Here is a 25,485-nt window from a genome sequence, read left to right on the forward strand (position 1 = left end):
AGACATTATTGCAACCAAACAGAAAAATGTTTCACAATTGCAAAATTAAAGAATTAAACGTCAATCTTTGAATCGATTGATCAATGCCAAGCTGAAGATGTTTTATATTTTCTATCTTTTCATACTTTCGATATATTTCCACTCCAAAATTAAAGATACAAAGTTGAATCATCGCGATTGAGTCTATACGTCTAATTTGCTTTTAGTCTCTGATACGTACCGAATGACTCATCGATAATGTAGGTTCATTGATAACGCGTCACACACCTTGCGGTTAATCGAGCAAATGTTAGTTCATTCTCAAACAAAGCAGTCGCGAGGTTAGTCGATTTTAGCGGAATGGGTGAGTAAAGTCAAACAGTAGGTTATCGAGAAAGGCGATCGTTTATTTTCTCTCGTGGAAAGTTACACAACTTCTTTTTCGCTGGCCGGCAATAATTTAATAAATCAATAAATCATACGACGCGTAAACCTCAGCATTCGTCCGGCAAGACGCATTCGTTCAGCGAATTCTTTAAGTATCCGTCTATGCATTGACAATCCGTCACGCATTTCTAAAAGAAACAAACGAATTTTAATTCACAGTGGAATTAAAATTGAATTATAAAATTTCTCTATATGGAAATTTCTTTGAAGACACTAACGCTGATACAGTTTGGTTGTTGGGGTATTCCACATCGAGGCTCGCACGCAGTACCACAAAATTTGAATACTTGGTTAGGTGGACAGATTATGCCAGCGTTGATCGCTAAGCGATTATAATATGAAATTAAGAAATTTCTTTGTAAGGGATCTACTGCTAGAACTAAAAAGAATCGGGAAGAAATCTATTTGATTGTCAAATACTTACAGCTGACATAAACAACGACAATGAATAAGAGAAGAACAATAACACGAGACATGTTTTATGCCTTTCCTCGACGGTAGTTCCAAATGTAAGGTAATCTTTCAAAGAAGCTTATTTATAGCAACACCTTCATCCTTCAAAACTGATAAAACCGCTTATTATTCCCTTATCGCTTTTACTTTCGATTCGTCTCCCATAAATAATCACTTAAGATTATACGTATACTCATCTAGAAAAATAATCTTAATCTGACGTAAAATAATTTAAAAAATATTTGTCAAAATTGTAAAACGAGCTTGATAAATTGACGTATCTATCGTTCGCACGATAACGTAGTAAAAATTCAAAAGGATCATGTAAAAAGATGTATAGACGCAAGCAACGAGAATGAGATAAAAAGCAAGATGTTAAAAAGTTCCCTAATTATTTGGAACAGTGTATTCGCATCTCGATCTGCTAATCTCTTATCCACCATCTCCATCTTGAAGCATATTAAATCGTCGATCTTGCACCTTCTAACGAGCAACCCATATTCAAAAGCAATTTATCACATTAATGGACCAAAGAGTAGTCAGAAGATGTTGAGAACCATTTGATCGTCCATGAACCATTCGAGCAAATCGGAAGAACATTAAGTTATCGACAATAAGTCGACTGCGTGAGAGGTCGAACGGTTAATTGGCTGTTAATATATCGTCTGGAACGGGAAACTACGGGAACGAGCAACAACTGTATAACAAGCAAGTTCATTCTGATGCAGTCGCGTTTATCAAGGGGGCCGGATGGTAAATTATCGGGGTACAGGGGCGGGCTAATGTTGCGTACAGTGGTCAGTGGCTGTGCAGCAAGCAGCTTGTCTATTCGCCGTGTACACGGGCAAACAGGCCGCGTTAAATCGCAATCGCATTGAATTCCCGCAAACGTGACTTTTCTCGCGTAACTAACGCCTTCGGCAAATAAGCTCTCGAATCGCCTCGATTACCGATTCCCCAGGTATAACCGGCCGCCCGTGAAAACATGCCGGTCCAATTAAAACTTGCTTACCCTTTGGAACAATCGAAAAGTCTTGCTTCGTTCAGCTCGTTACAACTTTTTAACAACTCAGCCGCTCCCTTGGCGTAAAATCGCAATCTCGCGATAAATAACTTTGATTAGTGATTAAGGAAAATCTTCTTGAACGTTTCGAATATCTTGAATATTTTCAAAGCGCGAGACATTGGTTTTAATGGATTTCCATCAACGAGGAAACACTGTTGAATCGCTGAATCCGTGTACACCGATCGGTAGAATCAGGATGTTGATCTAAATTTATATTTTTACGAATACGACTAACAAATAGAACGTACGCAAAAGGCTTTTTTCCTAAATATTGTAAAAATAGTTATACTCCAGATATTTCATGCATTTCTGCTTGTTATATACGTTCTGTGCATTCTTTCAATTTTTGCGTCTATCTTTCAGCGTATCTCGGGTATCTTTCAATTCTTCTTAGATGGTATTTTCTTCGGACTGGCTTCAGGGCACACTGAACGTTCTTTCAAGAACGAACCGGATTTACGAAACGTCGGAACAAAGCGCAACTACTGATAAAACGCGATTGAAATCCGAGGAAGCACAAACATGTCACATGCATAATATAGTTTTAAGCAGTATACTTGGATTTTACGTTTTGCATCTGGATCCAAACAGTTTCATCAGCACGAATTTCTCGAAACGTGTTTCGAGGACCCTCGGGATGAAGCGAAATCGTCAGACGAAGCAGCAGGAGAAGCGGTCGAGGGTGAATCGAAGGCAACCGAAATTCCTGCCATATTTCGCTGAAACCGAGTTTCCTTCCGGCTGGTTGATTCAATATGTTCCATCCGGGTAAAACGGAACTCCAGCCAGGCTATGGACAATACACTTTTCCGAATGAATCCCGTGGTTCCATGAACGCGAATGGAATATCTCGATCGACGATCCCGCGGAATGGAGCGGCCAAGATATAGCCAAATTCTATTTCTTGTTCGATGAACGAGATTTCGAGATTAAGAAGATAAAGAAAGATCATCGTGTGTTTTCTACTTCTTCGCATGTTCATGCTGAAGATGTTAAAACGTATTGAAAACGAGGGATATGATAATGTTTACTGGGAAGAATATTAGCGATTTTTCCTAGTATTATCGATCCTTTGAACCTACAAATTCTACTTACCAAACCTCTAGTCTTTTATTTATATTACAAATCGTGTTCTCAAAACTGGAATTTTACCGACTGTAACTCAAGTTAGCAGCGATGCACGACTGTTCTCTATTTAAACATCTTTGCATGTTCAATTATTAATGCTATTGAGCATGTTTATCGGGCAATCATTAAAACTACTAAGCACGTTGGATCAACGATCGATTAGTTAATGATAAATAAAAGAGAAGAGATTAAGATTAGGAGAAAAAGGATATATCATTGAAAATTTGAAAAATATTCATAGCGCTATTGCGAGATTTAGTCTCACGATATAAAGGATCCTTGTCTCAAACGGTCCATTTACGGTCGAAAATTTAGTGCACCGGCAGCACATAAAATCTCAACGAACGAGGCTCTGGCGCGATGAGATTTATGGAAATTGAAGATCTCTATAGCAGAGTTGTTACAAATCTTTCACTGGATCATCGTCTATTTCGCGTCCAGACATCTTCCTCGCCAAAAGTGTAAGGTTTTTTAAGCACTCAATGGTAAGTATCGAATTTCGTTTTATTTCGTTTTACGCGCGAATTTCGTCCATAACGTTAATTAACGAATAAACAATTGACAAATATTATAGTTAATATACAATGATCGAATATAGGTACTCGAGCACGAACAATATAACGAATTAAAAAATAAGCGATTAGGTAGGAGAGCATTTTTTGATTATCAGAAAATATTGTCTAATTGTCCTATGTAGCGTTTAACTGCCACTGTCGGTAAAAGGTACACGTATTATCGAATACGACTCGGTGTACGACAGTGTTAGGCTGGTTGCCAGTCGCCAGGAACTTTTCCAACGCTTTATTTCTTGATTACGAGTTTTTTTACGAGTACCAAACATCTCAAAGTAATTTTTAGGAAAATATTTAGATTGTTGTAATTTTTTAGTATATTACAAATTATACTATTATATCGTTGCATTCGTCGTTAAAATAGATTTTAAAAGCGAAAGGATCTTTAAGAGGAATCATTTGAAAGAATGTTTCAGAATACCCAATATTCGCAAAAGAGAAAGATGTACAAATACGTGATACCCAACTCATTATCTACCGAAATAATCGATATAAGCAAATAACACCTAAATGTAAACATCGTGGTCCAGATTACATGACTTGTGTCACGAAGCAATAAATTTTTTTAATAGACTTGAATAAACGATAAGATAACCTCACGCATTAACGGTATTAATACGTAAATCCGTGCAGTATTGACAAGTTAATTCCGTACAAGAAGCAAAAGCCGATAAAGGAAAATAGAAAGAAGCTTAAGGAAAAATTTATACCGATAAAATTTTTAACAAGCATTGATTACCACCTGTGACTAATTAGCTATTCTTAAGACTAGACGGATCAAAGGAGAATTAAACGTAAAATTTAGCGGAGAAAGAGGCGGAGGTCGTTAGGTAGATGGCTACCATTAAATTCCGTAATAAAACTGGACCGTGGTTCAGGTCGCAGGACCGGCGATTTATATCTCAATTAAAACGCGGCCGTAAAATCGCGTTGTCTTTGGATCATCCATCGAACTTCCTAGCTTTCTCAAACTTTCGCCTCAAACACTGTGAAATGTATCCCAGTTTGCAAATGTCTATTCTCATTAACGCTCTAATAGGATTATCGTGAACTCTGCGAATCGACCTAGCTGTTAGGGGTCCGCTTTATCGTTTGGTCGGTGCGCTTTGATTACCTGCCAGTGTTCTTCGAGCAAACGCGACGATTATCGTCGATGAGACACCAGAATAATTGTACAAAAAAAGGCCACAATCGGCTCGTACTTTGTACATTTTATCTGTCTCTAATCCGATTCAGAAATCTCCATGGACGTATTGCTTCTCAAGAGAATTACTTCGAAAGAGATCGTTCCATCGACGTTTATAAACATAATCTCCTTACTAGTCCGCAAATACTTATGCATTTACAGAAAATTAAAATGTCTAAAGACACACACACAAAGTATTGAAAATAAAGTATACTTGTCACGATGCTTAGAGGATGAAACAAATATCTGTTACTCGTATTCATAAAAGTATAAATTTGCATAAACATCTACGGTTTAAACGTTGCTCCTGTATCGCATGATCGTAGAAAAGAAATTCTCGAACCACATTTAGTTGAATGCCAAAAAAACAACCCTCTACTCAATACTCTAAATGGCCATTTTCCACGACTTTTCGTTCACTCTGCTCTGATCGTCGTTTAATCGTGCACTATTCGTGATCGATCCTCAATCCCCATTCCGGAGAAGAAGACGGTGTCCATGGCGTCGCGGGACAGATTCCTTTCCATTACGAAGATTGCGCTTGTTCTGCGCGAAAGTAACATAGCAAATGTAGTAAAACCTCGACGAGCACGGTCGATCAAGAAGATTACGTTCTCGACAATGCGAAGTATCCTCAAAAGCTTTCGCGTGGAGAATACGACCGGCTACATTGCGAATTAATCCGAATCGACGCGACCGTGAAAAATGAGAAACGAGGCGGTTGTATTTCATGTACGCGGAAGGGTTGCCTCACCTGGCCACCGTATCCGTTAGAATATCACGCACGCCTGTTTACGGTTGCCAGGGAAACACCGGTGCACGCGCCCGCATCGACAAGGGGATTCTCTCGCGTGTCCATCCGTGACGCGCTTTCAACCGAGCCTTGGACGCGGCGGCTTCGCGTATGCTGGCCGATGCGTTGCCTTTGAACGAATTAAAGCATTTGGCAAATTGGATTCCTCGCTGGGGCGGCGCGGGAATGCAGGGTGTAGATTTGCCGATTGCCTTTTGCGTCTCTCTGCTTTCAGCGAATGTCCTTTCGACGCTTCTCACGATGAACTGCGAAGGGGATGCTTTCAACCGTACGGAAAAGCTTTCTAGTTTCTTTCGCAAAGATCCTAGGAAGATCACAAGCAGGCTCTCTTTCTCTGTGCGAAGAGCGAAACGGACGAAGCTATGACAAAAATCCGCGAAATCGCGGACTTTACCATTAGGTTACGATTATAGTGGATTACTTAGAACTATCGTTCTAAGCAATTAGATATCCAGACTTTCTTGCGATGTAATTTATCGAGTAATAGCATTAATAAATTGGTTACACGGATAGTAAATAACAGACTTCTTTTTTAGTTACATAGAACAATTAGATAACTTGCACGATTTATTTGCAGAAAAAGAGACGATGATAGACGTGTCAACGATTTTTCTGCTGCGCAATTATTGTTTTCATCTGAACAAAAATGTGATCTCAGCGGGACAGAACAACCAACAGTCTACCACGTTTGATTGCTCCGTCGTATTCATCGAAACGACGGTTCGTCAGAACACGCATTCGCTGTTACACTCGTTGCTGGTTCAGAATAAACGCTCCACCTGCGACGATGCTGGGCCAAATTTCAAGGCACCTATTTATGGTTGCCAAGGAAACATGTGCACAATTTTACGAGGGGAACGTGAAAACCCCTTTCGCGAGTCCAGCAACCACGATAACTGTCGTCGTATTTTCCTGACGGCACACGAGTCGAGGGACGAGAGAATCGTTGTTGGTAATACGCGTGTACCGAAATTCACGACACGGACTGAGATCGATTCGGCGAATGTTCATCGAAATATTTTTCGGAGTATGAGCGTTCTAAAAGAGGAAAAAGATTATTATATAATTTTAAGATTCATCTCGTCAAAGATAAGCAACTGTCCGGATACTTTGAAGGTACAGGGAAGAAAACTGCTGACGTTCACTAAGTGCGAAAATTACTGGCTCGGAAGTCCGATCGTTCTTTCCGCTTGGAGGCAGTCGACGTATATTTTCAACGTCGCTTCGCACCGTTAGATCCGGCTAATAACGCCAAACAGTTACGCTCTTAACGGGTGCAGTTTCTCCTTCGTTAATTCTGAACGCGTTTCCAGACGTTTGTAAAATGTTGCACGCGCCATTCTCTGACTCGCGACACGCGATTCTACCTGTACACGGCCGATGGAACACGAAGAAGGGAGAGAGACTATTCGCGTACCTCGTGGAACGTTAATTATTCGCTAACAACTGTTCAACTTAACCGCTTCTATATTTAAGTTCTACGGGATGAAGCCCCGAGGCGTGACTTTTGCTAAAATTAAAATTGAGACCACCCATCTCGTTTGCTTTATTATTGCCAATCTCCTCGTTCAATGAGAGATCATAAGCTTGACGAATTCGCCTCGGGTAACAGGTTCAACTCGTCAAGATACGTATTATATCTGCTCGAACGGTTTCTAGCCAATTTGTTTCTGCAAACAGTTTTGTGATTTATGGAAGCGGAGGTCGATTTCCAGACTAGAAGATAATCACCGATAAAAGTGTCTTCCGCAAAGCAAATAACATATTTAGATCTATAAAGCAAAATCGAAACCTAATTCGCTATTCGAAGCAAACGTAAGCACAAAATATCCGGTGCAATGATTTCATTATATTATCTGGATTTAACTTAAAAAATACGAGTTTGTCCTTTTATAAAATTAACATACAACTTATTGGAATAAGTTAACGCTATAAAGTTGCATTGAGAAAAACGTTTGCTCTTAATGTCTGATTTATAAAAAAGAGCAGAACACGGATTGGCGGAAAAACTCGCAATTCATTTACACTTCCCTACGATACGTTGGCCTTTTTCTCTCAGGAGTCGGTTTAGCTTCCCTTGGACGATACACCTAGTTACAAACGTACGTTCGCGTGCGAATTCGTCAGGCGAACCGTCCCACTTGGCATAAAATATCGGAATAGAAGCGTTCACCGTCGTTTGCACTCGCGTAGCTCGATCCTCTCGCGATGCAATCGCGCGAGCGCGTACCAGCACGTATTTCCAGGCGACGAGAACCACGTGCATCCTTGAGCCGCTTCGAGGTTCGTGAACCTGCCTCTCGCAAGCCGATGGACACGCGAATCGACGTCAGATCACTCGCGAGCCTTTTATGCATCGAAGGAAAATACGGTGTAATACAGTCGAAGAATTAGCGGCTGCTCAGAACCTTCGATACGTTTCGAAATGTTCAGAAGAATGATCAAGGTATATGAAAATACGTACTTATCCAATCGGAGATGTAAAATCGTTTAATCCGCGTAACGAATTTTAATATTGTGTCCCCCCTCCCCAAAGAATCCGAAAAATCTGACTCGTCGTGTCTTTTTTCTGTAGTCTTCGTATCGTAATTAAGAAACTGAAACTGATGTCGTACTAATTAGATGACCAGAAACGATATATCCTCCAAAGAAGGTTCGTTATTTACGATCCTGGCGCTTATATTGGGAAAAGTTAGAGAATATTTGTTTGCGAATGGAAAAAATGGCGAAAGATAAGGCAATCGCGAGAAGATAGATACAACGTCGTGTAAATAATTTACGTACGTAGGTCGACGAAAAAAAATATGTTGACAATTGCAGATTTAGTTTCTCACCGAAAAATCAGATCTCTGTTTCTATATTCGCTTATCGGTGTTCCGTGTTTGTAACGAGGCTAATGGTAAATACGATACGGATCTTTAGCACGATACCTACACGCGTGTCAAATGCCCGCGTAATCGTTTGATCGATATCTAGTAAACGCGAGGCTTTAAACTGCTTCGAGGATTTATTAAATTCTTCGTAACAAGACTACTACATTGTAATATCGTGTACTGTTACTCGCATTAATATTCTGACGCAGCATTATCTCCGTTCGTTCGTTGCTTTAAATACTTTTGTATCATGTTTACTACGATCCTACTCTGATCGTGGTAAGCTAAGAATTACGCGATTCTTAAAAAATGATTTCCATGACCTTCTAAGAAAATTGCGAAAAATATTTACACTTAACGCGTAATAATTCGTGAAAGACGAAGACTAAAGGCGATATATACGGCACATTAAAGGTAAAAGCACCGAAAACGCTAAGACAATTGGGACGCGAGATGCGCAGGATTGCCAAAGTTACACAAACCGCGATCGATTTATCTCTAAACAAGGAAGTCGGCGTCGATCGTATCCACCGACTCGCGATCTGACATTTTCGCAGCCTTTCACCGGGTCGCTGTAGTAGCCAGTAGCAACAGTAGCTACCGTCCAAGGAACGCAAACATTTCTATCCAGAATGGAGTCCAAGGACCTCTCGGTTCGTTGTATTTCGCAATAGTGCGCGTGTCTAGCGTCGTATTACCGTACCGGTCAATAATCCATCGCCTCTTCTCCAAGTCGGCGAAGGAGCGAGCGCGAAGAGAAGAGAAGAGGCTCGTGAAAGGAGAACGATCCCTTGAATCGTTTTTTTCGAGGGAACAAGCCACGGGAACACGTTCGAATACCCACGGACGCTGATGTATCCTTGTTTGTAGCTGGCAGACAGACAGATCACAAGGATGCAAAACGCGATTCAAGAACGAATTTTACAGAATCGCGATCGTGAAAGCGCGAAAAGGTAGCGAGACCAATGGATTCTCTACAATTTATAGCGAGACTCTACGAGTAGTGAAATATATCTATGAATTAACCAGTCTATGAATAAACTGTGAATAAAAATCTATGAATAAACCAACGGCTAAAAGGAATATTCATGAACTTTTTGTAGAATCAGCGGCTAATAAATTTTAATTACTCGTATAAACATTGACCAACGATATATTAAAATTCATTACGCATTTCCTTCGATCGATAACCTACTGGTTTGAAATATCTTGCTGGAATAACTGCTCGAATGAATCACGGTAACGCGTTAATAAATTTGGAGGAACGTTTCTTATTCGATCTGTGTCTTCGAGATGCAGACGATATGGAGATAAGCAGGATTTCCAAACTGTGCACGACAGTAACGAAGCTGCGCGAATATTTGGAACGCGAATATATCAAAGATGCGCTATGGGAGTGTTGCAAGAAAGTATAGCGTAGGAAAGAAAAGAAGAACGTAATTTTGGCAACGATTCGACCAACTGGCAATCGGGCCCGGAAACCGCAGCAGCTGCGGCGATCCGGTACGCAATATGCGTCCACGAATCCCTCGATCTGGTGGCGACAGCTCGCAGACTCTTGCGAAACAATGGACACGGACGGAATTAGAGAACGAGCACGGCGTGTCGGATTAAAGGTTCCTGGATGAACGATGCGTCACGCGTCTCTCAGGCGCCGCTTTAATGCCGCCTTCGGAGAAAATTAATCGAAGGACAAACTCCAACACAACCGCGGTTTTCTTTGTTCTGCAATTTCTGTCTAGAAGCAGAAAAAGTAGGTCGTCTTTCATATTGTTTATTCGGTTATGACGCGTCTCGCTGACCTAATTTCCTGCTTTCTTTGTTACTTTCCGTTTGGTTATTTACCTTGCCCATCTGTATACTCGGATTTTCCGATACGTTTGTTTACACTTTCGATTTGTTTACTTTCAAACATGTCGAATCGACCAGCAACTGTAGACCACTCGCATTACGCAGAAGTATATAAAAACGTAAAAAGCGATCTACTTATTAGCACGGTAATAAGCGAAAATCACCACGGTTCGACACTGCGTAATTAAGCGTTGCTCGATGCTTCAAAGTCCCTGCTCGACGGCCGAAGATCGGTGATACAAGCGCAAAACACAGAGAAACGCGAGAAACTGGAAAACGACGACCATGCTCGTAAATCCAACGATTTAACTTCGGCCGACGCTCGTTCCCTGGACAACTCCTTCCTTTTCCTTGTCACCCTTACTCTTTTACTCTTTATCCCTCAACTCGTTCGTTCTCTGTCCGATTGTCCCGATGAACCAGTGAATCCGCCAAGAAGAGAGGGAGAATCATCCCCCGTTAATGCCGAAGTAATGACTAGGGTGGCAACGTTGAAGAACCCTCGACGAGTCGCCATTGCCACCGTTGCTAGCACACCCCTTCTCCGCTACTCGCCACCCCAATAGAGCTCTACGTGGGGCTGGACGACACACGCGTGTACCAGGAGGCCCGTGTCAATCATGGCCAGAGGCCAGGGGAACGGCATTGGCTTTCGAGAAATAAAATCACCGCCTCGAAACTCGGCACCATTTGCATGGAAATTTCCAAGAGACGCTCCGCTTCGGCCTGCGCGAGCTGGATGCACAGTTTTGCATTGATTTTTCTCTCTGTCGACTCTTCAATGATCGTCTCGATTGAAAGTTGAAAATTTATATTTCTGAATCTAACAAATTGCTGGACATCGGTAAATTAACGAAAACGTGCTTGTCGCGGTTCTTCTCGCGAGTTCTTCGATTTGTTTCCAACCGAATGCTGACTTTTGCTCGAAAGATTTTCTTGTCAGATCGACGAAAGAGCCTGAAACATGCAGATGTAAAAAAATTCACCGTTGCAACGAACAGCCTATACAGAGTGTCTTTTAATTCTAATGGCGCGCTTTGTTCGACGCCGTAATTTGCCGATACGTTTCAGTATTTTTCTTCGTTTGGAATAAAAGGCGAATAAAGCGGAGAGAAATTAATGGAAGAAAATTGAAGGGGAATCCTTTTCAGGGAAAATTGCCTAAAAGGCTGATATGGAAACAAAAATGGAGGGGTGCCGGGCCGCCATTTTCACGTGTCGCCTCCTCTATTAGACTCGTAAATCGTTGGAACGCAATCGGTTGGAGCTATCGCGGTTTCGTCCTAACGGCGTATAATAACCGGCCGAATCGACGATAACGAAATCCATAAAACGGGTTACGCGGCTATTCTAGATTCCAGGAAGCGTTCCACCTGTCTGCCTGCCTCCCCAGTGTCAAGTTAGGGCCTCTGGATCCTATCTGTCTCGACTAGCAGTTACGATCCTAATCGTAAACAACGGTATGGCCGATCGGTCGCCATTAAGTCGGCGCCCGAAGGGAGCGAAAGGGCCGGCCTCTGCCTCGTTTCGCCTCTCCATTTCCTATTGCTGGAAAGTTTCGCCCTTGGGCGACCACGTGATCACCCGAAAAGAAGAACCGTTTACGCAGGTGGCGATTCGAGCATGCATGTGGAAACGAAGGGAAGAATCCAAAGAAATTACGACCTACTTCGATTCCTGTCCAATAATTCTCCTAATCGAAATCGCGATGCTGTGTTTTCCCGTACGCATCTACGTACCGAAGAAGATTGCCTGTTGACTATATGTTTTTTACAGCGTAAAATGTCGAAAGAGAGTAACACGAGTTTTTTATGACGTAAGATAGTAAAACAAAGTAAAATGTGTTAGAATTTTCTAATAAAATATAGGTATAAAAAGTAAATGTTCCGGTAGCAGTGGTCAAGAATATATATTGCAAACAACAACGCTGTGCATTTAAGGGTAAAAAGCGATACTTAACGCCGACAGCAAAGTTAACACGCAGGGTGAACACGTGGTAAAGAATGCAGAGCCGTTCTTCACGGCGATGAACTGCGGCGGTTAAACGAGGTCGCTGGAGGAATAGATTGGCCTAAACAACAGGGGTAGATGGACAGGATAGCAAACGACTTGGCAGCTTCGCGAAACGTATGGCATTAAGTCACGAAAATTCACGGACGATCGTTCCACGAGTGAACGCCATTGCCAATATAAATAAAGTCGTGCCACGTGGCGATCCATACGCAATCTAATAAAAATTTGTCGGCACGCGAAAGCCCTGTAATTACGAGGACCGGCTTCTCGATAATAACGCCCGCGTCCACCGATCGCTACGTAATACAGAAATTAATGGCGCGCTTCCTTGGAAAACGGCCCGCCTAAGAAACCGGGGAAAGGAACAATGAGTCATCGGTGGAACCGGGTAGTAAGAAACCATCTGTCCCGGAAATCGATTTCATTCGTACATGTAAGTACACCCACGTTCGGAAGAACGTATATGTAAATAATACAAATATTCGCAGAACCAAACAACGATAAATAAAACAGTACTACTCGAAACAGTTACCGAGAGACTATATACGAATAGAAGAGAGATTTCATTCCTTTACGCTTTAAACTTTCAAACCAATGTAGCAACGTTGAAGAAAGATGGTAGATAACTTTTGCAAGTTTTCGTAAATATCCTAATACTTGCGAACTCGTGAGTACCTTTTCCCTTTTTTCTTATAACTCGTGCGGGAGCGATTTTCGATAACCAGCATAGCATCCTCGGCGTCTAACGTGCCATACGCAACGCTCGATCGAAGCTAATGGCGAAATGAATTTAATGGAGGCAACTGCGACGTGTAACCCTCCATTACCGGGCACCATTGTAATTTGTGGTTGTCTTTCTTCCGGCTGCCGTGCCAGCAGCACTTTATGGAATTGCCCGCCGGAGATAAATCGAGACTCGACGATTCAGAGGATTGTAACGATTTGTCTGCATCATGATCTAACCGTTGACTAGCTTCGCGCCGATCGAATAGCTCATCCGGTCTTATTCGCTAGCTTCGTTCTTTAGTTTGTTTAAATTTTCTATTCTTCGCTCGAGATCCCTCTGGTCGCGCGATTCCCTTGATCTTCCCCCGGATTCAAAGCCCGGGGCATCAATCTCTCCAGACGTTGACGACTTCTCTCCTGTCTCTTTGACGAGCGACGACACAGATGACTCCATCTTGAATCTCTTTGCAAGGGGAGAAACCACGTTTATGACACGTTCCATCCAGTAACTCGCGCGCTGCGCATCCCTTTTCCTTCTTCTTGTTATATGTAACATTCGGATAACGCGTGAAAATGCTCCGATCGCAGTAATGTGACACGAGGATCGCGAAAGCTTGTGTCCTCGCTCGTGCAACTTTTAGCTGCCTGTTGTTGCTGCATATTGGAAGCAGCGTAAAGTGTAGCTACTTAAGTCACGTGTTTCTTATTTCTTTTTGATCTTTGTAACGCTCCAAGCGAAAGCACGCAACCGGCAACAAATTTCGTTGCTATTTTCGATCGGTGTGCCGCGAAACGCGCAATGCTACTAAAACATGCAATACCTGACTACGCGTTTAGTTACGTATACTTTAGTAGCGTATAGCCATCCAGCGTGAACGCCCTGTCCTTGGTGATTGTTTTAGTAGCTAATTTACGTGTGTCGTGAGGCGAGAAAGAGTCAGCAAGCAGCAACCTTCTCAAGAAACAGGAGAAATCGATAAGAAATTCCTTATTGTCGCTTCGACGAGGACGCAGCTTTCGGCTCGCGTGAACTTGGAGTATTTCTCTTCGCAAGAAGTGAATATATCAAAGCTGGTCCCGTAAGCGAGGTCGTTTTTTACCGCGCGCCAAATGAACCCGGATACCTTGGCATTCTTCAGTTCAAATCGACCGTTCGAAAAAGTGAAATATGGAGAACCGTAAAGCGACATCATAACCCGAAACGACGTGCTGCGATCGCGATTCGAACGCATTGGGAAACAAATTCCCTTTGAATTTTCGCATCAGTCACTCGCCTCTCTCCTTTCCTTCTAGTGCCGCTGCGAAATCATTAGAGCGGACACGATTTTCAACGAGATGTACTTACACCGAATACTTGAGCAGCGTACGCTTTCAATTTCTAAGATTGATATCGCAACAGAGGCGTACCGAAGTACCAGCAGCTGGCGTACTCGTAAATGAGATCACGAAATTACGAGTCAAGCCAGCTTGATAAGATCTAATCGTATCTGACGATTGAACTTCGTTCTAGCATCATAGACTTTTTTGTCAATCGCTATGCCGTCAATTATACAGTAGAACTGCGTTTCCTTGAATTTGTCGTGGACAAACAGTTTACACAATCGAAGTTCGTACAATAGGAGCTTACCGAAGGAGCTCTGAAACAAAGTTTAGCCGCGTTGATTTTCAAAGTACTTAGAAACGACAGATGTTTGTCGCTCTTCCATCGATGAACAGCGATTCGTTGGTTTCCACGATGGGAAAGGAGGCGAAGGAGCGCTCTCGAGTTTCCTGCGGGCTCTTTCTTCACGAGCAAAATCGCGTGCTCGATCATCGAATTGGCAGAGGGTATACAATGATCGAAAAAGGGATCGCTGGGAGTGGAATCGTGATTGGGGGTGACGTACGTTTTTCTAGGTAGCACGGAAAGTCACGCGAAACGTATAATTTTCGGCAATAATTTCTAGACACGGACGATTTGAGGAGAATCGACGCGTGCTTCCGGAACGTGGAATCCCTCAACCAGAAACAGGAACCGCCTTCTATAAGATCGAGCATGTGAAGTAAATCATTGGCGAAATAAGAGATATTGCAATAGTGAAATACTTGCGCCGAAACTAGGTCACTCGAGAGAATTCGTAATTTTAAAACGTTTATTTCGAAGATACGTACACGACTATTTTACAATTGAACATCCTATACTAAAATATAAGATATAAAATCTTCGATACATACGATAATACAGGAGTACTACTATTTCTAGCTTTAAATTTAAAGTCCGCTTGAACGACGAAAATCAGCTAATTGTTACTTTAAACGAAACAAGTACAAATATATCTAACCATATTTGTACAATACTTGAAACAGTATTAAAGCCAAGTAAAAACGGAAAACCGTAGAAATTTCCAAACTGACACGATATTACTCGTACGAAGAAACGATCTCCATTTCGACAATAAACTTTCTTCCTCTCCCAATAGAAAAATAGTTGGTACATGCTATTCTACGGTGAGTCCAGACATAGAAAACGAGTTTCAAAGGGGAAGTGGACGATGACGGGCAGTGGTAGGATAGAAAGAGGTTCCGTTTTGTGTTCCCAGACGACGGAATGGCTTTTCAATCTCGTCGGACTGATTTTTTTTTGTGCTCGGGAATGCCGATGAAAAATCACGGGCGCAACGATGATCGATGCGTTCGCCGATACAGGACCGAGGAGAGAACAGAGAAAAGGGACCCGTATATTCTCGATGCGTTATCGGCTTCGAAACGCAGCGACGGATCTACATCAAGGTAATCACGACGATACGTCATATGGAAAAAGCTTATACACACGTGTGCACGTACACGGATGGAACGAGGGGATTTGGATATACAGATTCATCGGCGAGCCTCTCTATATTCCGCCATCGTTTTCCACGGGACTCGCTTTCTCGTAGGGTGCGAGCAAAAATCACGACTGGTAAATTAGGCATCTGCCCGCGTTATGCGGATCCCGACATTTATCAAGTAGAGCAACCGATCCGGGATATCTGGCTCGTGAATTTATCAAGAGCGTATCAGGGAACCGAGGAATACGCGGCGGAAAATGACAGAAATTTTGGAAGCCTATGAAAATCTACGGAGAAATAATTTATTTCATTTTGGTGTTTGTCGATCGAATAGAATCACGGACGAGAAATTTTGTAAAGTTACGAGAGTCTTCGATCAGGCGATTTGTTTCTCGGACATTGATATTCGTAAATCGATTATCGAAGAATAACGATTAACGAAGAATCTTAAAAAAGAAAAAGGAGGAAATTTTGGAAACTACGAACATTTTCAAACGGAGAGTTTACTTCTTGAATCTTGGTATTCGTAAATGGAATATCGCGTCGGATAGTCGTGCGGATGTTTGCGCATTCGTGGGTCGTATAAATGCGCAAAGATACGTAGAACGGCTCGTATATGACCACTACGTAACAAGATCCATGTTAAATAATAATTCCTGGAACTGGAAGATAATAAGCGAAGGAAGCCTCGTGTCAAGGGAATCGTAAATAGGCATCTGTTTCGAAGAACGTGTTCCGCTTTGGGACCGAGAGTAAAATATTTCAGCGAAATCGTCGCGTGGTTCTCAGCTCTTTTACGATCTTCGTGGACTAAAAAGAGAGAGATCGAACACGTGGTGAAATTCAGCGGAGCGGCGCCTGTTGTCTCTGTTCAGTTCCACCTCTCTTCTACCACCTCTCTTTGGTGGAACCAAAAACGAGAAACGACCAAGGACGCTGGAGAAAGAGAAGGAGGAAGAGGACGTGGATAGCGAAAAAACGAGAAGAACGACCTGTTCTACGCCTTCGATTCCGGCTGCCCAAGAGCAGACTAGTTTCCGCCGCGCGGTTTGACCCACATACGCGCACGTGTGCGAATCCGCGCGGGAAGGTCGAGGCGGAACGCGCGTCTTCCTTTTTATCCAGGCAGGCACGAATGTAAATTGTTGGTGCAAGCGCGTGTAAGTGTGCGTGTGAGAGAGACTCGATACGTAATAGGGGCCCTTAGCGAGCGAGGGAGACCTTGGGCCCCGCATAACCAACCTAACTGGCTCTGCCTTCCAGCTGCCGTTCGCGCATAACACGCACCGCAACTCTGCCTCTCCCTTGCAAATTATCGCGACCTTGGATCCTCCACGGCCGACCAGGAACTGCACGTGCGGTCTTTTCTGTATGCCAGAACGTGTTCCAACTGCGTGGAATTTTAAATCCCCGCTTTCAGGGTTTAATCCGAAGATCGACTGCGAGTAAAAGCTTGTAAACGTGTTGCACATTAGCTGGATGAACTTTGCAACTTATTTAACACGCACACTATCACGCGAATTTTATATGTTTTACCTTGATAGCCGCGATAGATTCAAATATACTACGCCATAACGTTTCGTTCCTGCAAATTTTTATTTACGCCGTAACGTTTCGTTTCTCAGCTATATCGTCGTTCGCTGGTAACAAGGCGCGACCTCTCGGAAACAGTAAATGAAGGCGTAGAATCTGAAACGGCAAAGGATAAAAAAAGAATCGCGTGGTTTCTTTGTCGATGGACATGCTGGATAGCCACGGCGTTTCTACGCATCACGATTCTTTTGCAACGTGATTCAGATCTCTTCTGAATAAGAAATCGTTGAAAGGCAACAAAAGAAATATCTGAAAGGATCGCTTTAATTTTTGCGAGAGCACGCTTACCTCGCGCTACTAGGGAATTAATTAAAAGGAAAGTACGAAGGGTTGGCGACGTCCCCGCTTGGCAAAGTGTTTTCGATGCGTCTTAAAGGCCCCTCGGGCTAGGCGATGGACGAAGATAGTCCGAGAAATCGAGGGTATACGGGAATTATGGGACGACGAACGGTCCTCGAAAGGACCCCGGGGGCGTTGGATCATTATTTTCACGGGAGGCGGCTGCTCAATGGGCCGCAATCCCTCACGCGGCGATCGACGATATTACGAATCTGCCCTTAATCGGGACAGCTCTTCGGGATACAACGGTTCGCTCGACAAATCGCTGGACACCGGGAAAAAAAGCATGAGTAAGCGAGAGCCGCGGCTAGCTCGTAAACCCCCTGCGAGCTTCGAATATATGACAGAGTCAAAACCACGATGGCGACCGATCAAATATCGCGGATAACCAGGAACGAGCACGTGCGTATATCGCACGCATCGATGTCTATTAGCAGTTGTATGGTTCTTTCGATAATAGACGTTCGAACGAGATACCTGCCGGAAAAGTGTAAGATATCGTGATTCTATTCGATCCGAGAGATATGTAACAATTACGTTTGTATTGGGATAATATCGGTTAACGAAGATTTTGTCGCGGTGAATATTCGTACCAAACGCTGTTTTTTCATATTGAATTCTAATTTTACACGTGAACGTTTTGTTGGAAAAGGTAATTTTAAAGGACGAACACGATGAACGATTCCATCGGGATATTTCGAGCATGAAATAGCAACACGAGGACAAGTGGTACGCTAATGTGCTGGTTTCATACTGTTAGACCCTTAAACAGGATGTTAGCCAAGCCAAACATTTTAGAAAATTATCAACTATCTCTTCTTATACCAGATAACGTTTCACAATTTGCAGTTATGTGCGATTATTCGCGCTAAATGTTAAACAGTATATCGCTAAAGAATCTTGTAATGTAGAAAGAATCTCGTTACGTATTTGTATTCGGCATAAAGAGCGCATTCAAAATCACGCGTTATACCTCGTACAACAAGGAACAGCGCATTTAAATGAAATTCCAGACAAGTTGGTACCTTTCCTGTAAACACCACGTAAAAAAGAAGAACTATGCTTCAGCTCCCTTTACTATATACCCACTTTTTCCCTTGATGATTCCGTAAAGCCGCCTACACTTTCTCCCCTTCAGAAGATCCCAACATCTAAGATCATCAGCCGCAAGATGAACCTAAAAATCCTGGAGGATCGCGTGGAAAAAGGTAAAGAAGGAGGGCGTCAAAAGGAGATCTGGCAAGAAAGATGTTTCCCCGTGGAAATTGCCCGATTCCAGGCTTACAGGGGAGGTCGGGATAAATGGAGGTTCGGCAGGGGTAAATTCTTCCGCGAACTAATTCGCGAGCGTCTCGTGCAGTCTGTCGCGGGTCATCCAGAGGATGAGGTCTCTGCATAGACGGCGTAAGATCGTAGACGCCATATTTGAAATTCAGATGCTCGGATTGTTTCGCTAAATCAAGAGAAATGTGGCCCGGGTGAGTTCCAACGGCGAAATATCGCGCGCAACCCCCAAGAAGCGCGACGTGTCGTGTAACTCATACCCCTCCTCATCCCTGTAGCCACCCCTAGCTCCGAGTGTCACGTATGTTTATGGCTAAATCACTTTCGTTCTCGTCGGATGTCGTTCTTTCTGACTTTCCAGGCACCTTTCATATTTTCGCTCTTTCGTCTCCGCCGTGTATTCTCCAATACCCACGCCTCGGATGGCAGACGAAGGAAATTTCCGGCACGAGTGGAACGTTCCTGATCAGTTTGCCGATATTCGTTTTAGCTACAGTGGCTCGTCAAAATGTTCCAACACTTACCATCGAAAACTCTTACGTACGTATCATGTGCTTTATATATAAAACAATTTGAAATTTCATTATTATTATAACGAGGCATGACTAACGTCGCCAAAATACACATAGCAGTTGCTTAATGCGTTTACACGTTAATTACGTACGTAATTGCGTGTAACGGTTCATCAAAGTATTCGAATACTTAAAACAAATTGTTATGGATATCTTCCTATCCATACGTTGTTATGGTAAAGCATTTCCATATACGATATTACATCTTCAAATTTTATCGATACAATTATCATAGCCGTGTCTCGCGATAAAGCTAATGATATCTCAGAATGTTTTATATAAGATACATAATATATACATAAAAAAGTATTCGAATACCGTCGTGAACAAGTGTATGCGTGTGCGCGCCATCGTCGTCTCGCTCTGCTAAGGGTCCTGTCTTTCACGACCGATATACTCGCGGAGAAAGTTTTTCTATTACGATAACAATACTCGACTCGCGTAGATCCGCGCGGGAGATAGCATCCGCGGAACAGAAACGAGACTCGAAGGGACCCGGAGTGAAGAATCACCGATTTTAATGGCCCTTTATTACACCCGGCTGGCTCGTGCCAGAGAAAGGAAAATCAATACCCGGCTACGAGAGACGTGCCGTTTAATCCGCCATTCGGTTTATCTACGGGCATTTTATTCTCCACGCGTCTGTTACAGATTCCGAAGCTTCCACTCGAAGATCCGGAAGCTTCCTTTACGAACAGCGAATCGCTCCGAGAAGAAATTAGACAACAACTTCCACTACTACGCGTTTTATTTTTAATTTCCTTCTACGCGATTTCGTTTAGTCGTGTGATGGATCAAACAGAAATTTCCGGAAGAAGATAACCGAAAGACGAGCGTTCTCATAATCGGTTGAAAAACGGCCGCGTTTCGCTGGAGCAATAATTCAGGACCTGTTTTAAAAGCGATCGGGGATGATTTAATGCGCATTGTGTCACTGTTCGCACGTTGGATTTATGACGATTGCGTTCCGCGCCACAACCGGAACACCGGTAGCGGTCCCTGCCAAGCCAAGCTACTGCGCCATTATGCCACAACAATTTTTACGGACGCATCTTTTTACAACTGTCGCGCAGAAGAAAGAAAGAGACGTTTCTAGAAACGGAGGGAGACAACGCCATAGGAATAGGATTCGGGCTACCTGCGCCCCATTGTGCAGAAGTGGAGCAGTTCTCGAGTTCCTCCACTTTATTTCTTCCTCGTTCAATGGAGTACTGCAAAGGTCGTTCTATAACGTTTTGTATGGCCCTCCGATCCCGCTGTCTATTGAGAAATACGCAGTTAAAAATAGCGATAGTGGCGCGGAATTATATCGTTAAACCCTGCCTCTCCGTCATCTTCTTTCTCGTCCTTATTTCCACTCTGGATGGAAATTCGATCGCAAAATTCATCTCAGAATTCACTGTGAAGTTCGTGCATGGAAAAGTTTCTCAAACGACGAAGGGACGTATCTCTTTCTGGTGCGAAGAGAAACACGATTCGTCTCGTGTTCGCAAATTTTTCGGGCTCGTAAAAACGAGGGACAGGTGAGTGTCGTAAAATCGCGCCAATTCTCGGCCAGAAATCCACCGGCTATATAGCGTTCCTTGGGTTCGCCTTTCAGTGACCAGTGGCCAATTGTGCGGACGATAGAACGGACGTTTATCGTATACTTTTTCATGGCACTTCTCGTGCCCCATTTGCGGTCGTCGGGGTTCCAACTCTCCCTGTTCGTCGCTATAAGCGTGTACCATGCTTTCCAACCATAAATATGCTACGCGCACTGTAAAGGGTGGGAGTCTGTTCTTTGTTTGCTTCCGCTGGCAAAGTTCGCGGCCAGAGAAGGGAACACGAAAAGAGGAAACGAGCGGCGAAAATGGAGGACGACACCGGAGATGGAAAAAAAGGACGGTCGGATGAAAGTGGGTCGTGACGTCGTGACAGTGAGGGCGAAGAGCGAGGGTGAAGAGCGAGGGCGAAGAGAACGCAGAGAGAGGCAGAAGGGCGAGCGACTCTAAACGTAGTCGAAGATTCTTTTTCTAGCGTAACTGCCGGCCAAAATAGGCGGTCCTTGGAATCTAATTATTAGTACGTTCGCTGGAAACTCTGGATTATTTATGTCCGTTCTTTGTTCGGGCGCGGCGCGTTTCTCTTGGCTCGCGTACCTTCCAGCAACTCTGGAAAGAAGGGAATTTCGAGTGAGGGAAGAAAAAAGGAGAAGAGGAAGGCGCCGACGTCGAAACGATGGCGCGCGATCGTAAGTAACGACGGATGAAATTCCCGATCGACGGGACTATAAGTAAGAAGGCTGGCCTCTTGGGACGGCTTTTTTCGTCGCATTCCATCGCGAAGGAGTTTCTTCTCTCCCTTGCTCTCCCGCTTTCTCAAGCTCTTCGACCGACGACGCTTCGGATTCGTTTTGTTATTCTATTAAAGTCGAAATTATGAGCGGCAACGTATTTACTGGAGCGTAACGTTTCGTGAATCGCGAAGAAGACGCCAACGTAACAGGCTGTTCGAATAATTTAACAAAGTGGAGGCTTTTAAAATTTAAATTAGACGAAACGAGCTTGGAATAGAGGGGACACGCATCTGCCGATAGGATGTGGGTCAACTTGTACTCGTTGATTTCTCAATCATGCGGCTTGCGCGTCCACTGATGCACTGTGTTTTTGTATGATCGACGTTTTACGAATTAATAGAATCCCGTTAAAGAATATTACACTTCTAGAGTTAATTTTGTGGATATTAAATGTGTTTCAAATGGTGAAACGAGTGAATACTTGATATAGTCGGATGTATTTAAAATCGTTCTGAATATAGAATACAGAGTTAGTACAGTACGTCGTATTCGTCGCTTGCTCAATGCTACTCGATATAAGGATACTAGACAATGATTACTAAATGCTGAATTCCTAGAGAGCATTTCCGTTTATTTATACTGGTCGAGGTACCGAGAAGTTTGAATTCGACTCCGGTTGATAGTTGCACATAGCGGCGATATTGTTTCGTCCGGAGTTTGTTTACTTTTAAATTTCGTAGATCGTAAGGGTGTCAATACCCCTTGAGACAGAACAACATCAGAGTCACTCTCGATTCGAATCGTCCTATGACTCATATGCCGCTACAATTTCTCCAAACATTTGGATATTTTCTATAGTGAAAAATTTACCTGTACTGCGTCCAAAAAGGGTTAAATAGCTTGAAGTAAGGTGAAATCAAACACTTCCCCCGTTTCTTACCCACAATATCGCGCATTACCTACGCGGTTGTAGATCTCTACACCCCACCCTTATCGATCGGATGGAAGGAACCTGAGTACACGAAGCTACGAGTACACAGTTGTAGAGACAAGTATTACCCTCTGTAATCTATAGGACGAGTAGTCGGGGCCACAGATGTACCATCGACCTTGTTGGCCTAAATTTCGTCCCTGAGCTTTGCGAAATCGCGTCGCCCCTTTATAGCTCGAGCTTGAGAAATAAAGATAGACCCGGTGCATCTCCTTCCGCTGAAAGGAGCTTAACCATTCATGGCTATAAAATATAGGTAGTAACTCTGTGCCACATGCTGCACCGGCGCCCAGCCATAACTCTGCAAGGTTCGCGTACGTATTAATGCGTATGGTGCACGCAGATGCCATTCCCCGATCGTATCAACTTCGATCGTTTCCATCCGTGCAGGATCTTTTTACGACATCGTTTCTTTCCTGTGGATTATCGGTCGAAGGTAATACCACTCGACAGTGCTATAACAAAGATATCTCGTGGATTTTTTAATTCAAAATTTACAACATATTCGGTTCTGTTCATAAATATTCAGACACCTGGCAAATTTCAGCGTCGACTCGACGAAAAGTTTGAATTTGGCTCGTAAAACAGTTTATAAAATACATGGAACGGAGAAACTAACAAATACGATGAACAGTAACGGAGAGAAAAAGATATACTTACGAGAAGACAAAATTAAAAAAAAAATTTTTTAATTCTTAATAAATTCCTAATAATATTCTTGATTTGTCTTACTTTCCTAATACCGGAGAGCGCAGGTGTATATCGCGTGGTATTTTCCTTTTCCTTATAAACTTGTCAAAACGTCAGAAACTTTCTAGACACCGAGCCGACTAGTCCAGAACCTAATCTACCGCATCTCGAAGGCAAATTCATCTTAGAATAATTCCATCTAAAAACATTTCAACCCCGTTAGCGAGAAGTGACGGAATTCCACCTGGAGGCACGCGAAACTTTAAATCAAACGATCCAAAGAGGCATCCTGGGAATGGGTTCCTGTTCGTATTCACAGTGCTTGCTCCGGTGCAGCCGGGGGCTGCACTTCGACCTGTCCACATGCTTGCACCGATGCACACGCGTGTATATCTACCTCGTACCGGGTTGCGTACCGGTTTCCCCTGGTTGGACTATGTTACGGTGATGCGCAATGGGCCCCGATAGTCCCACGAAAGGGCCGCGTGGTACGAGGAACCGGTAGCAGGCAACCAGCTAGTCCACGAACTCGACCAGTGGCGTGCAACGCATAAAGGCCCGCTGAATTTCAATGGGTCTTGCGCGATGCCTTTATACTTGGCCTATTCTTTTCTGGCCATAAAAAGCGCACATTCCACTCTCCCGTATGCAACCAGCTTAAAACACACGCGTCCCATCGTAAATCACCTCCCTTGCACGCAGTACTCGCCTCTCTATATCGGGCTCGTAGCCTGTCAGTTTCATTAGGAGCAACGTTGGTGTAACGCGTCCCTCCGCTATCTTTCTCCCTTCGTGTATTTTGCTCCGTGTGCACGAATGCACGCGTATATATCGGGTCCGGTTGAAACACGTAGGTAAACCGAGCGCGTGGATCTCGAAAAATAATAGCGAGAACGAGGATAGTCGGAGCAACCAGCTTCTCGCGACGTTTGCGATTTTTCAACCGGTTAGGCGCAGAGAATACTATTGGGAGTATTCGACAGCTAGAAAATTAGTCAGGCTGCAACGTTAAAGCTGTTTCGCGCGATTCGGAGCGTGGCAAGTTAACGATCATCGCAGCAGAAAGCTAAAAAGACAGCGAATCTCTGTTATTTTTTTCTTTTTTCTCTGTTAGCTAGCACATCGATCAAATAGAAGAATACAGTCAAACGTTCCTGAAACCTCGCGCCGCAAACGCGTATTCCGGCTAATTCCTAACGGTGTTTGATTAGCTCTAGCATGGAAATTTTAGAGTACATTAGAGGAACTTATTCACGACTCGTGAACCGTGTGGGAATCACGGGCGTGCAGTTAATGGGGAAACGGTTTTCGAGGGACGTCGATCGGGACGCTGTTTGAGTTACCGTGGGAGGAACCGAGCAAGTCCCAAGTGGCTGACTAGGGAACGTATAAATAACGATGGCGGAAAGGTCGTGCGCTTGAAATATCGTTGACGGTATAATTTCCCTCAGGGAAGCGACTTAAATCACAATGAGCGGCCCAATGATCTACATTTTATTAAAACGGGCTGACTCGACCCCTGGAAAAGGTTCGATCAAAGGTAGCGTGAAATCGAGCTGACTGCTAGAACGCGATTTCTATTTTGTGCTGATCGCGAAACGGCCTCGAACTACTACCACAGGATCGTGATGGATTCCTGTTCGGTGGCGCCTCCAAGCGATACTTCGTCGAACCTTCGTCGTTGCTCTTATCACGGCGCGCGCGCATTATCACAACTCAAATACTCGCTTCCGCGCCAGCTGCACGTATCGTAGTTGCGCAGTTACGTCCTTATTGCTATATATATACATATATATATACATATATATATACATACGTACAGT

At 43.5% G+C, this 25,485-nt stretch overlaps 1 protein-coding gene and 1 long non-coding RNA gene across 3 annotated transcripts in view; both read right to left on the minus strand.

Moving 5' to 3' along the window:
* The window catches only part of LOC105666554, a 137,945-nt gene that overhangs the window by 85,624 nt on the left and 26,836 nt on the right, over window positions 1-25,485 (minus strand). The gene's annotated exons all lie outside the window — the stretch shown is intronic.
* LOC100645469 (chymotrypsin inhibitor-like) lies at window positions 366-980 on the minus strand. The gene is made up of 3 exons (XM_003401206.4): window positions 851-980; window positions 645-748; window positions 366-554 (listed from the first exon to the last, which is right to left on the minus strand). Exons 1-3 carry the CDS (start codon window positions 900-902, stop codon window positions 474-476), a joined length of 237 nt encoding a protein of 78 aa, XP_003401254.1. The 5' UTR covers window positions 903-980; the 3' UTR covers window positions 366-473.

The sequence above is a fragment of the Bombus terrestris genome, chromosome 15 (assembly GCF_910591885.1).
Source record: "Bombus terrestris chromosome 15, iyBomTerr1.2, whole genome shotgun sequence".
NCBI lineage: Eukaryota > Metazoa > Arthropoda > Insecta > Hymenoptera > Apidae > Bombus > Bombus terrestris.

Coding starts and splice junctions, on each gene's coding strand:
- LOC100645469 (XM_003401206.4), bottom strand. CDS start 902: ATGTCTCGTGTTATTGTTCTTCTCTTATTCATTGTCGTTGTTTATGTC. Junction 749..850: donor TGTCGTTGTTTATGTCAGCT/GTAAGTATTTGA, acceptor ATAATCGCTTAG/CGATCAACGCTGGCATAATC. Junction 555..644: donor AACAACCAAACTGTATCAGC/GTTAGTGTCTTC, acceptor TGTTTCTTTTAG/AAATGCGTGACGGATTGTCA.